Below are 14337 nucleotides of genomic sequence, written 5' to 3' on the forward strand. Positions count from 1 at the left end.
ACAATGTCGAGGAAAAGAGCGTCGTCGTGCCGCTTTTCGTCCGGTTTTCTGATGAGGGTGCACCGAGTGCAGGCCGGAAACGCTTTTTCCTTATGCACCGGCTCGAGGACGCCAGCTCTGAGAACCCCCTCGGTCGAGAACCACGTATTCTTCTCTCCCCCCCACTTCTTCGACCATTCTCTATCTCCCTCTCTGTTCCACGTTCTCCCTTCTCTCTCTGCGTCGGAGCAACGATTTAAGTGTTTACATTTTCATCCCTATTTGCCTGAGCCCCACGTGTCGGCGTAAACGGCCCACCCTCGTCATCTGATGTCTCTGTCCGTCACGACGAGCCCGACAGCCACTCTCTTATCTGGATTTTATTAAGCAGACACGGCCGATCAATAGCTGAAGGGTTTGGGTGGGCGACCAGGGTGGCCTAAGGGGGGAGGCAATGGTTTTTATCAGAACCCGGGGGAGGGCAGAAGTTTTGTGAATTACGGGGTCTCCGCGCTCCGGCGTCTGCGATTTAAGCTCGACCGTGTTTGTGTATTTGCATTTAGATTCCCAGTTTTTGGAAGTACGCTCTCTCCGTCTCTCTTCCTCTCTCGCTCGCGACATCCTATATAGATATGTATATGCCAAGGCGTGCGTAGTTGTGTGCGCCGGGGTTATACAAGGTGTTCCACCTGACTTACCACTCGCTCACTATTGAGGATAGATCAAAACGTCGCAGCTGAACGTGATTTGGTTTGATAGAGCAAATACGGGGCCTGGCAAACATTGTATCCGGGGTCGCTAGATTTTAGGGATAGCGACATCCTCTTAGATGGCGCAGGATATTCTTGATACAATGCTTCTTCTTTGATGAAAAATTCCCTGTCGCGAACGAACACCGCTCGACTTCGAAGTCTCAGTTTCCAGTCGAAAAATCTAAACTTGAAGTTCCTAGTTCAATGTAGATCTGACTCCTCCTGTAGACAATTAGATCCTTCGGAAAGTCAAGATGGAGTACACTGGGAAGAGTGTAGAGATTAAAACAGTTTGAACCATTAGAAAGACAAGTCGATTGCTACTGGTTCTTTATATTTTGCAATTAATCCAAACAATTTTTGTTTCGCATAAAGGTGTCCGCAGTCTAGAAATTGTACAAAAGGGAAATTGCTTTCCGAGCGATCCAATATAATAATAAAAAAAGAAATTGAAGAGCGAACAATCACAATTGACTTTAACAATTTTTATTTTGGGGCAAGATCAAAGCTGGGGAAAATAGTATTTTAAATAGGAAATAGTAAATAATCCCATTTAGTTTGCAGTGTCTGTACAACTTTGAAAATATTTATTTTATTTGATGCAGTAATTTTTGAAAATAAAATATTTTATTTGTTGCAGTAATTGAAAATATTCTATTTTGTGTTTCAGATGATTAAAATAGAGATATTTTACTTTGTGTTTCAGATTATTAAAATAGAAATATTTTATTTTGTGGATGAAATTGTTCAAATAGAAATATTTTATTTTGAGGCTCAGATTGTTCAAATAGAAGTATTTATTTTATTTCGTGGTTCAGATTGTTCAAATAAAATACTATTTTTATTTATTCAAGCAAAATAAAATTTAAAATATTAAATAGTATTTCAAATATTTTTTTCGCCAAATAATGCCCACCCCTGGGCAAGATCCACAGTCCAGTTGAAACTATTATTGACCGTGAATGGTAAGCGAGATATTAGAGCCGTTCGCAGCATGACACCCAGTATATCGCTGTTGGACCGGTGCACGGTGTTCTTACCGGTGTGTGCGAGCCGCTATCTAATTTTGCCCCGGTTTCCCGGACCGTGTTTTTGCCCGTGACATCTGACGGATACGTACGAGAGCCTTTCTCAGGTACTTTTAATATTTATGTTCCATTCCCCTCCGCTGGTAACCCCGCCTTGCCGCGGTAACGGGACGTGTAATATTTACGTTTCTTCTTCCACGCTTGAAATTCATGGGCGGAGATTTTTCTGATCCGCGGGTGATGTATGGGGGCGGTTCGCGCCGCGGGACGTTTCGATTATGGCGTTTTATACGCCGTTAAACGAGCGAGCGAGACACACCGGTTTATAATGGTTACACGGGTAAACGGTTCCGAAGGAACGTGCCTCGTTCCGCGTGCTCGTCGTCGCGTATCGGGGATTTCGACGATCGATGCACGTTACCGTGCGCGAAATCAACTTGTTAATCACTGCCGGGTCGCGTGCCACCCACCCACCGTCAGGTATGAATGCAAATGCGCTGGGTACGCGGCACCCGGAAAAGTTGCAAACACCGGCGCGACACGGTTACCCGATTATCTGATTAATTCTACGGACCAAACCGTAGACTGTGCGGATTTTTTTGCGATCGAGATTGATAACTGTTCTGTTCAGTTGGACGTAGAATTGCATCCCTTGCGAGATTGCCGGAACACCACAATTCATTTTAACCCTCGATTACTGAACTGTGACGCGATAAACTCATGTTTTTAAATTTTGACTTATACCACTTTCATAATTACGGGCATCTATTTGAAAAATATTTCCCCGTAAAGTAATTGCCCTCTCCGCGGTAACGAAATAATTGTATCGAGCTGGCCACGACGAGAACTACGATTCTCTGCGGATAAATTCGCTTGTGTGACTTCTGTAGTCCTCGAGGCCGGTCAGGATCGACGTTAATAGGATTTCACGGTAAGAAAGTTATGCTGCCATTAAAGGGATCGAAAGTTACATCGATTTCTGCGCGGGAGGGAAAGGGCGTAGGGGTGGTTCGGCGAAGGTAAAGTTTTATCTGGAGACCAGTGCTCGGCTCGGAGCGGTTTTCGAGTTTGTAGAGTGAATCGCGATTGGACGGAGTTTTGGTATTAAACTTATTGATACTCTCTGCGGCGTAGCTTGGATTGCCGCGGATGAATATCTGTTGCGTTTCCACCTCCGAGAAGGAAACCGTACATTGTTATCGGATAAAAGAATAAATGTTTGAAAGGATCGTGCCGCAAGAGGAAGGATAGATTTAACGGAGACTCTGATACGCGCGCGGGACACGGTGAAGAGGGGTGGGGCTCTTGTGTTTGATTGGTTCCCTCGATACTAGCAGGAGATTTGCTTCGTGTTCTCGCAATAATCGAGGTTCCGGGCGTACATAGTGAAATCGATTCCATCGCTGGTCGCGACGCTTCCGTCGTTTCGCAGCCATTAACCCTTTCGCTACGACCGTCCCCGACGCAGAATGTATGGCAACGATTCGGTCGCATGAGCCGCTCGCGCGCGCCTAGTATAGAGCGATTTCCCTCCACGTTCTCAGAAACCTGAATTACGCTAACAACCGTAACTGCGGATACCGGGTCTCCACTATTAACGACGCAGGGAAATATCCTGTAAAACTTTGATGAAACTCGTATACCAAAATGGAACCGCATTTTACGGCGATGCTGACTCCACGCGCTTTCTCCTCGAGGCAATTTTCTTTTAACGGGAACGCGCCTCTTCTCTTTTATTGATTACGCCATTTAGATCTCTCAGCAGCCCTCTCGAGTCTGCCACAAAGCCAACCTGAGCCAAGCAGAGGTTTAACAAGCAGTTCAAAATTTTGCTTACCACTCTAATCCACGCGTAATCCAGACCCAGTCGAAACTTAACAAAGATCTGACTCGGATCGCTAAGCTCGTGCTACACTAAATCAAATCCAAAATCTTCCTAGGATTCCACTTCACATTTTTACACAAGATTTTTCCATTCACATCCACTCTAAGTCCAGTTAAGGCTAACCTAGACCCAGACGCATGCGCTGGCAGAGAACCAAGCTAAAATCTGACGCGAGCCTAATTAAAATTGAACTGTAAGACCTGAATCCACGCTTCGGACTTGCATACTAAACCAGACCTATGTCAAGTCTAGTTCAAGGGGCGCCCACAATCTAATCCAATTTTAACTTGGTCCTCTCCGAGACCTTACGCAAACTTGATCCTGTATCCTTGACCAATAGTGTGCACATCCAGCTGTGAAACTTATTGCAACGACCTCAAGATTCATTGAGTGGCTAACCACGTCCCGACCACCACGACCATAATGCCCTCTGAACCTTTACTAGCCCCCTAACTCGGCTGAAACGGTCTTTCAGTTAAATTCTAATCCCACATCAGCGTTTAGTTATCATTAGACGGTGGATCTACGCCCGAGATCGAAATTGTTTGTGTCGTTTGCAAGATTCGCCACCGAAGAAAGTACAGGTACTTAATTCGAACGATTACGATCCTGTCATTAGCGTGGAGCAGTATAATTTTCACGGAGCTGGTGATTTCGATAAATTCTAATCAGGTGATTAACGCGGAAAGCGGGTATTAGATGTTGGACGAAAGTCTACATGAAAATCAGTTTGCACGGTGGGATTACGGGCGCTGGCAGTGTCGAAGGGGTTAAAGAGTGGCTGGAGAGAGGGATTGAATTGTCTCCGCTATCTCGCTAATTAGTCGGACGTCGCGATCGGAGAGAATGGTTCGAGATCATCTCTATGCACGCCCAGTAAGCTCGGCTCCCTCGGAATCAGATTGGATTATCGGGAATAAGAAGTCGAAGGAGGCGAAGACGCATTTAACGAAGCCAGCCGGCTGGAATGGATTCACTTTTAACTTCTCGAATCGATATCATATCGTGGTATTGTTCCTCCGGCCGAAATAAAGACAGCCTCTCCTCTCAATCTCTCTCTCTCTCTCTCTCTCTCGCTTTATCTATCCTCTCTCTCTCTTGGAGGCCTCTTTAATGACGCCTCATTAACGCGTAATTAGACGTCTGGAGATACGCGAGGCCGAGCCTACGATGAATATCATCCCGCGCCGCGGGAGAGAACGCCACGAGGCCACGGTAAAATCTAATTTTAATCATCCGATATTGCTACATCACCCTTAAAACTTTCTGCGGGTCGCGACCAGGCCGGGGGCCCCGGGATTACTTCGCGCCGCGTTTAATAAGCTTCTCAATTTCCGCGGGCTGGCTAGAAACGCCGACTAGAATTTCTTTCGGCTCGCGAAACTAATTACAGAAACGAAATTGCCAGACGCAGACCCAAAGATTCCACGTCGAGAACCCGGCGCACCGTTCGAATTCTTTGCTGCACTCTGTCTTATTCGACTAAGGAAACGATTCGAGCGAAATCGACGATTTCATCTGCCCATTAAAGACGGGGCATTCATCTCCCTCTGCCGCAGAGATCTTCTCGGAACGTTAATTTTTAAAGGCGGCCTCTTTAGTCATTCCATCCTTGATTATTTAATTGGTCTCACTTTTAATCGAACTCGCCCCGGAGATATTTCTGAACTACTCCGAGACGCTGCATCTCTGTACGTACATCTTTGATCATTTATCATATCTACTTTGTAGAAAATAATTTCTAGCTTCGCGATGATTTATTCTCGAATTCTGAAAATAGTTCTGGGGTGTATCGCGCATCTGTGCAGGCTCTATCTTTGATAATTGAATTCCCCGTTCGCTCGGCAGCTCGTCGAAAACAATTTCGACCGGCGACGTTACTTTCCAGCATCCCCCAAAGACGTATTCAAAACGACTTTATAGAGGCTCTCTGTACCACTCTCCCGCACCTTGATTATCCAATCGACAACTCTCTTTATGATTGTTAAATGGCAGAGAACCATTCCCAAGACCTCGGCTAACCTACTTTCCCCGCCACCCGTCCAACAAAAGATAAAATATCCCGTCAACGAATGGAGTCCCGTGCACCCCTATTTCCTCCACTCAAAATGCTATTAATTTTAACACCCCCGATCGTTCATTAATCATCCTTCCCATCCGCGTAAACTCTCCCCGAGAAAAACCCATCGCCTGTACATCGAAAAATGTGGCTCTCCAAAAAACACACACACACCGAGAACGTTGTTCGACCGAAACGTATAAACAAGACAGGGGGAGGTGGCCGGGGGTGGGGATTCGGGGTAGAAAAAAACACAATCGTTTCACGTTTCGGTCGATTAAAATTCACGATCGAGGAGGCGAGGGGGTGGACAACGGAGGGCGAATCGCGGCGCGCAGACGAGAAACGGACAATCAAACGGCAGGACCTGTGTTCTTGTACCGCGAGGTTTTCGCAAATTTCGTGCTCTCGCAAACCGGTTTGGCTCTGATTCGATTTTATTGGAGCAACTGCGAACCGATAGCAGGTCCGCGCCGATCGAATGCCCGGGAGAAACTGCCCGGGCGTGCACTCTTCAAAAGGTTCGGCTCGTAACACGCAGAGGATCGCTTCGAACCGGAGAACTGGAACTGCTCGTCGTTGATTTAAAAAAATTATAAAATAGAAGCTACACCGAACGTGCAACCATAACTCGAACCAATCTTTCCAGACTCTTCTCGTCAGGCCATTCTTCCATTTCGCAGAAAGGGCCCTGAGAAGATGTTGAAAATATCCACGATTGTTCTGTTCTAATTCAGTATTGATTTAAATATTTTCATACCCTATGATTTGTGAAGTTTTTTTAAAAATTTATTTATTTAATGTTGCTTCGACATCAAAGGTCGTTAGCAACACGGTACATTTTCTTACAATATTTTATACATGTTTGTATCTTTGATATACCGGACAAGACCGGGGATATATTCCTCAGAACCTAACAGAATGGGTAAGGATCCAGGCAACTTAGCATTTTTCCTTCCATTCTCATATTTTTTGCTTTCTATTATAACATGATTCATGTTATACCCATATGCGATGGAATCCAGCAAAATATAATGGATTTGCCGGTTTCAACCGCCGAGTTATAACTTTCTTGTATTTACTGAATACATTCATCGGTTGTTTCCAAATCATCAATGGCCATAGTAACACTCTTTGTGTCTGTAAAAATTATGAATCTATTGCCAGTGGACTTTTTGATTACTTCTAGTGCTTTGAATAAAGCTAAGATCTCACTACCGGAAACTGAGCTTTGTAAATTATAATTTTTTGGAAAATCTTTTTTCCAAAAAATCAGGTCGTTTGTTACCATTATAAAAAAGTTATTCTTAAAGGGCGTTCGAATACTTTCGTGAGCCACTGTATTTAATAACGCGAACAGTATTTTGCATAATGATACAGCAATTTCTAGTGGCGCCTGTCATTCGAAAGTTCGGGCGGAGGGTCGCCGAATTTTTCGATCGAGGGCGTTGAGGGTCGTGTGGTCGCGCAGTAAAGGGGGTATTGAGATCAATGGGAGCCGGTACGGGGGTATGAGATAGGATTCGGCTCGTGTTTACAGTGTTCCGTCACACCTGATCCTATAACAGACTCACGGACGTCGCGTCAGACCTTGCCATTGAGCGAACAAGCGCGCACGTCGACCCCGGTAAACGAAAACCTGGGTGTCTCCGGGTGCCACCACCCCCACAATGGGATCCCGACAGCTCGGGCAAAGGATGTCGGGAGGTATGCAACACCTCGCCGACCCGTCTGATCTCCTCTGTACTGAATATTTTGTAGAATTCTCGAATTCTTTCAGTGCCCCGGTGGCTCTCCGGTTCCCTCTTCCCTCTGGAACTGTTCTGGTCGTCTGATTTCCTCTTGTCTGTCATATTTCCTACCCCGAGTTTATTTTAGAGAGGATGTCTCCTCTCCACCTGTATTACCCAGCGTCACGCGAATCTGATTTGTCAGATGACTGAAGGCTGTTACGTCCTCCGTGTTTTGTCGCCGATGCACCGGGGGACCTTTTTAGCTATTTACGGGAGAGTCTTCGAGTGTGTACCAGTTCTGATTGGTGAGACGGTTTTAGCACCGGGAAAGCATTAACGCGCGCGGCATCCTGCGAAGAACTGCAGGCGGACCAGGATGCACTGAATGGCAAATGTACTTTTTCTCATCTGCAGGTCATTAACCCGTTGCTTTTCACGATTTCTTTCACGACCGACGCCCCGCGTTGCAAACCGTATTTATGGCCGCTAATTTTCCAGGAGACGAACGTTTGCACTCCCCTCTCCTCACTCCCGAGGAAATATTATCGTCGCTCCAGTTGTCGAACCGATAATAGTCACGTTCTCTTCAATTTGTCCCGCGTTTATTACTCTCGACTTGTTCACCCCCGGTGCACGGTGAATTTCTTTTTTTTATCTTCGGTAGTTTGCTAGACGTACACTATTTACCGTGTGCTGATACGGACACAACAAACGACAAGCTTTTATTATTCATCCGAAGGTTCTTTCGGTAGCTGTATCAACTACAGTCGCCATTTCTTCGCTGTTCCTCCGAAAGATGAGAAAGTCAAATGATAAGAATAAAATATTATCGTGCTTCACCCTGCCTCGCAAATGTCCACATTTATTCTTCACCCCTCTTGCTTTGGCTTTCTACTGGTCCGACCTTGTCCTCGCTGTTTTCCAGAAAGTTACGTAAGATACGTAGGAATAAACAAATATTCTTCACCCGGTGGCACTCAGGCTAAGTCGAGCATTAACTTCTATGGACCGTATCTCGGAAAGAAACCGCCATAGGCGGAGGGTATTACGACATCTAACCCTTTCCCGCAAACAGGGTGTATTAAATTTAGTGCGGGACGGCGCGGCGAGAGAAGCCCGTGCTCGTTACCGGGAGCGGTGAAGAGTCTCGTTGCTCTCGTCCCTAAAAAGAATGATATTCCATAAAAGAAAGAAGGCCTCTTGGTAATCTCGTCATCTCGGAAATTAAACAATTCCCCCACATCTCATTTCATCGGCGGAAGCATCGCCTCGGCGAGAAAGGTACGTGCCTCTCTCTCTCTCGCTCTCTTCCGTTGCACTTGAGCCTCGCTCGACAATTTGCGAGCTGGAGCATCGAAGCACCATCGTCGGTATGAAGCTAACTTAAAATTCTAGTACTAGTATCACCGCGGTGGATAGTGGGAAAAGGTTGCCCGGCTTGCTCGAGTGCGACGGTAGAGACAAGGAGGCGAAGAGAGGCGAAGGAATAGACAAAAGAGAGATGGAGATAGGAGAAAGGTTTCGTACGCTATCCCCGTACAACCCTTAACCAGCCACGATGCATACCCTACATCCCTGCACCCCATACCCTTCCTCATAACCGCCTTGGACCCCCAGTAAACAATATGGGGAGAGAGAGAACGGTAAGCAGCTCACGTCTGACGCGTCACGTTCTGCCATTTGCAGAGGCGAGAGCAGAGATAGCCGGGCCGTCGGAGAAGTTCGTGAGGCCGGGCAGCACCCTGCAGCTTCATTGCCTCGTGAAAAACTCGACCGAGACCCCCTCCTACTTGTTCTGGTACCATAACTTCCGGATGATCAACTACGACGTCGATCACGGGGTGAACGTCAGCACAGACCTGATCGGCAAGGAGAGCTTTCTCGAGGTGCCACGAGCCTCCGATCGTCATTCCGGAAATTATACCTGCGAGGCTAGCAACGCGCAACCTGCCCGTGTACTCGTGCACGTGTTCAAGGGAGATAATCCGGCAGCAATGCAGCACAGCATCGCGTCCTCGCCATCCGTCATGGCGTGCAGCGCCCTATTGATGATGTTCACCACGCTCAAGCTGGCCCTGCACTCCTCCGCCAACGAATGACCAACCGGAACTCGCACAACCACCGTCTGGAACTAGTAGAAACCGCGTGATCGTGAATACCTAACAGTTCGCATACCTGGAGAACGCCATCCGGAAATACGGAGTGCAGGCTATTTGGTTTTCGGAAAAACGTTTCTGTTACTGCGAAAGATTGTGCTTTGTTCTTTTCATTTAGGTTTTCCGTGGGAAAAGAGGATTCGGCTTTCGTCGAGCTTTCTTTCTGAAAGCAAACCGGATGTCCCCAAGATAAACGGAACACACTATTTCGTTTTTGGGAAACGGTTCTGTCACTGTTCCCGGCGAGATTTTGTACTTCGTTCTTTTCATTTAGTTTTTCGATGGAAAAAGAGGATTGTGGGTTTTTGATCTTGTTTGTTGAACGAAAGACCCCGACACTATCTGGTGTTTGCAGAAACCAAAAATTTTGTGCTTCGTTCTTTTCATTTGTTATTTTTTTTTTTTTTTTTGGACGGTGAAAGGATTCTGGGTTTTTAATCTGGTTCGTACGAGACGAGACTCCGTTCTAATCGCAAGCCAGATGTCCGCAAGAAAAATGGAGGGCACCCGGCTCTGTTCAAGCGGTATGATTTATGCAAACTTCAATCTTTCATCGTTCCTTCTGTAACGATGTGTTTAACCCCCTGAATTTTTAACTCCATTTGCCACTCGAGTTACTAACTCATTTTAGAAACCGGAAGCAAACTGCCTCGAAAGTAAAAGCAGGCGGATAACTACTCCGCTATCCGCGAACTCTGATGGTATTTTCGGCGAGATAGTTTGCGGATGCTCGAGTTTCTCGTTGTCCCCGATGAAATTAGTTTGGTGCATTGAATTTTTCATTCGCCTCTCGTATCTCAGATTCGTTTTAAACAGGAGATGCAAACTATATATGATCCTGAATAATTTAACACATCAGTTTCTTAGATTAGAGGGACTCGTCTTGTCATAATTCGTCAAAGCATTTTAAGCTGCATAATATATTAACCTTTTAGTTCTTATTATTTAATTTGTAAGCTAACAAAGAAATCAGACTTCCTTAAATCATCAGAGTATTTCCAGCACATTTATATTATTCAATTTGCAATTTACCAGAAGAAAAACAGATATGTCTCTCTGTCTTCTGAAGCAATTTTTCAGATCGGAGGGCAGTGCTAGCCTGAACGTTGGGGGATAAACGAACGCATCTGCGGCAGTATGGAAATTCCAGACGGTGTAAACGACGGGAATTAAGGGCTGGCTGGAGTCTGGTCGAGCCAGGGATCCCGTCGAGTCGTCGAACGGATGCTGGAAAGGTGAGAGACGTTATCGTGATTACGTATTGCATAGAGACTAAGGCGGTGGCGGTGGAGAGATCGCATCTACCCGATAGCGGAGAGGATCGTTGCGTGTGTGAGAGAGAGAGAGAGAGGTTGTACAGATTCCGTTGTTGGTAATCAAACATCCTGTAACAAGCTGGACCGATTATATCTCTGTAAATAGCGAAACCGGTGGCGTATCGTTAAGCTGACGGATGCTCAAGTAGCTACTTCGAAGGACGCTCACGCTGGTCGACGTGGTGTCGCGTGAATAATGCAAATCGTCGGCCCGGAACCCTGCGAGGAAAAAGATCTCCATCTTTATCCTCGAAACCCGTTAAAAGCGGCTGGATAGAGATGGTTAAAACGGCGGAAGGGCGGGAGGGAGTGTTGGAGTGCGGAGGCGGGAGATAGCAGAAACGATAAATCCGGACGTTCGGATATCTCCCGGCGCTGCTCAAGCTGGCAATTCCACGTGACGCCGCTGTATTAACTGTTGTGATATGTGTGAACGTAAGCTATGTGTACTCCCGCGATAATAGAACCGTAATTGTGTAATCTGTCTGCGACGAGTGGCGGGATTAATGGTGGCAATCCAGCCACCAGAGAGAGAGAGAATGAGAGTGTGAGAGAAGCGTCGGCCCCCCCGAAAACTTTTCGCGACAACTTCATACAGCGGTCAGCGAACACGCCGCTGCTGAAATTTGTTACTTTAATTGCCGAGAATCAGAGATTGCGAGCGACCCGTGCACGCCGCTCCGCCAGGCGGAATCGTTGCGAGAAACCAAATAGATGGATGCCGACGCAACTGCGAACCATCGGCTCGCTGTTTCGAATGCTATCTGCTCTGCGAGATGATTAAAGCTGGGACACCGGGGTCAGCGGAGACCTAACTTGGCCGAAATTACGCTTCTTCGGCGCTTGGGGTATCGGGAGCGCCGCGCCTCGAAAGTTGCTCGCTGGGCGGGACCGGTCGCGGACAAGTACTGAAGCATCGATCTTTTTCGTGAGTACATACTGTTACTTTATTTTCAATTCAGCCAGGTTCTTTTCGAAAATAAAATCATGGTTTTGCATAACAAGCTTCCTGCTATAATGCACGGTGGTCTCAAGATCATCGCTGTATCACGTATCACATGAAAAATTGCGAAAGTGTAAGGTGGAAGCGTGTACGAAACGTGTAACAGAAAACCTGCAACATCACACGTTGAAAAACGAACACACGAACATGTTACATGCCCAATCAGTCGAATATCATGTTGTCCAAAATTGATGAAATAAATACAAACCAGCTGGAGCGGATTAAACGATCGAGTCCACTTATTAAAAAACGTTGGAAAATTCGAAATGGTAACACTGCAGAATATTCTCTGTGCAACGTTGCAGCTTAATTGGAAAGCTGAAAACGATCTTCGGAAGTTGATCAGCCGTTTTTTAATTAAGAAGATCGTTCAGTGGGATCAGTTTCCGCGCGATAATAAACATTTCGGCCAAGTTTCGCCGGCGCCCCGTTACGGCGCGAACTTTCCGCGAACTAATAACGGTTATATTCCATATTTCGGCCTACGTCCAGGTGCGCGTAATTAATCGTGATAATCCCGGCGTAATGCAGCACTGCCTAACGACATTATCTTCCATTGCCTTGCTCCGCACCGACGACCTTGCTCATAATGTCCAAATTAGTTCTACCTGACGTTCGCGAAATGACCGTGCTCAGGTGTACACCGTAGAACGGGAACCGGCGCTTAGCTGGATTTCGAAAATTGTTGCGCAGAGCGTGAAGCATCGACTTGTCGGCCCCCGTGCGGGCATCTTTAAATCTCCGAGCATTACGGTGCAAGGGAGAACGACTAATTGTTGAATCGTGCACGCGAATCGGAGCGAGAGGATAAACAAACTGGAAAAATATATATATAAAAGAGAGAGAGAGAAAGAAGCGCGTGTTACACGTTAGAGTGAAGTGCGAGCGAAAGAGATCGAATGAAAGAGATTTACGAAAGCGAAAGAGATTGCTTTATCCTCGGTTGTACGCCGCGATACGTCGATTTCAATCGTTCGTCACAGCTCGACGGTATTTATTGTACATACATTTTCTACACAAGTTGATCGTTATCAAGGTAAATAAATTATAAAACAATGGTAGAGAGAGAGAGGAGCCGTTTCTCCTTTTCCTGGGGAAAGAGCACGGACGATCATCACGGACCACGATACATACTAATATCGCAGCGTTAGAATTGCCGCTTGCTCCGAGCATTAATCCACTACAGTAGACAGCTGTTTCACATATTGTACACATTGTCGACGAGGATAATCCAATTCTAATAAATTAGGAACTCGATCGTGTCGTAAAGCGACGCCGACACGGCGGCCGATCACGCTCGACGATGAACTTCTCGTTCTTTGATTAATTAGAGACTAATCATCCTGGCAATTATCGAACTAATCGGTCGCCGATATTGCGATATTTGTCGCAGGGGCGTCGCACACAGATTTTTCTTTTCTTCCGGCGAGCGGGAAACCGGCCACGTGCCAGTTTTGCGTTTATAATAACGATAGTACACGTTAGACGAAACGATGGATTATTTCATGTGATGTTCGACGAATATTGTCTCTGTCTGTTACATGTATGTATATATATATATGTATATGTTACGAACGTCGCACAATGTTAATCTCATTTACGGTTGAATAAAGTTTTCATATAAAATTACGTCTGACCACTTCCTCGAAAATAAATATTAAAATTTCAACACCGTCAGCCAGTGAAATTCAACCGGTCCGACATTCATCTCGCGTTTCAGATCGCCGGATCTAGAATGCGGAACGGTCGATTAGTTAAGGAACGAACGTTAAAATTTCAGGACCGCAATCTGTGAAATTGAAGCACGCGCATCAGAGCACTTTATTTGGTCTTTCGGATCACGGGCTCGAAAATTCAAACGCGACAATTGGATAAGGATTGCGCGGAAAATTTAAAGACCGCGGAATATCGAATGCAAGCACGCGCATCAGTCGGAATACTTTTTTCCGCTTTTCAGATGGCGGCATGTAAAATTAAAGGCCGCCAATACGAAATTAAATTTCACAGTCTATAAAATCCGAGCGTGTGGATTAATTCCAGCGCTTTAATTTTGAACGGTCCGTGTCAGGGGATTGAGAGACGCGTATTAAAAGCACTTGTATAAAATATTCGTGTGATTCCTCCGCGCTGTAAATTATTTCTTGATTCTCGATTTTACGAACTAATGAAAACGGGAATTCGCGTAAAGATCCGCACGATGACGAAGAGCTTTCGATCGGACAGCAAAGTGTCGACACGCTGGCGTAGTTAGTAGTTGGCGTAACAGGCGCAATCGTCCGTTTAATCGTCGGCGGCGGGCGTTAACAGAGCTATGCAAATTAAATCGCAAGTTTTCTATTCGCGAATTTATAAACGCGGGGGCGCGCGCGCGCCGGCTGGATTTATAAGTTTCCGCGGGGCCGATAAACTCGCAGCGTTAAATTCTC

At 46.1% G+C, this 14337-nt stretch overlaps 1 protein-coding gene across 7 annotated transcripts in view; it reads left to right on the plus strand.

The window, feature by feature from the left end:
- LOC143211683 (lachesin) overlaps positions 1-13540 on the plus strand; it is an 84184-nt gene extending 70644 nt beyond the window's left edge. For 6 of the 7 annotated variants that reach the window (XM_076429551.1, XM_076429552.1, XM_076429553.1 and 3 more), the window contains exon 5: positions 9123-13540. In XM_076429551.1, coding sequence (XP_076285666.1) covers positions 9123-9535 — 413 coding nt within the window. In that variant the 3' untranslated portion in view covers positions 9536-13540. The remainder of the gene's footprint in view (positions 1-9122) is intronic. The other variant, XR_013009501.1, reaches the window with a different exon arrangement.
- The last annotated feature ends 797 nt before the right edge of the window (positions 13541-14337 follow it).

The sequence above is a fragment of the Lasioglossum baleicum genome, chromosome 8 (assembly GCF_051020765.1).
Source record: "Lasioglossum baleicum chromosome 8, iyLasBale1, whole genome shotgun sequence".
NCBI lineage: Eukaryota > Metazoa > Arthropoda > Insecta > Hymenoptera > Halictidae > Lasioglossum > Lasioglossum baleicum.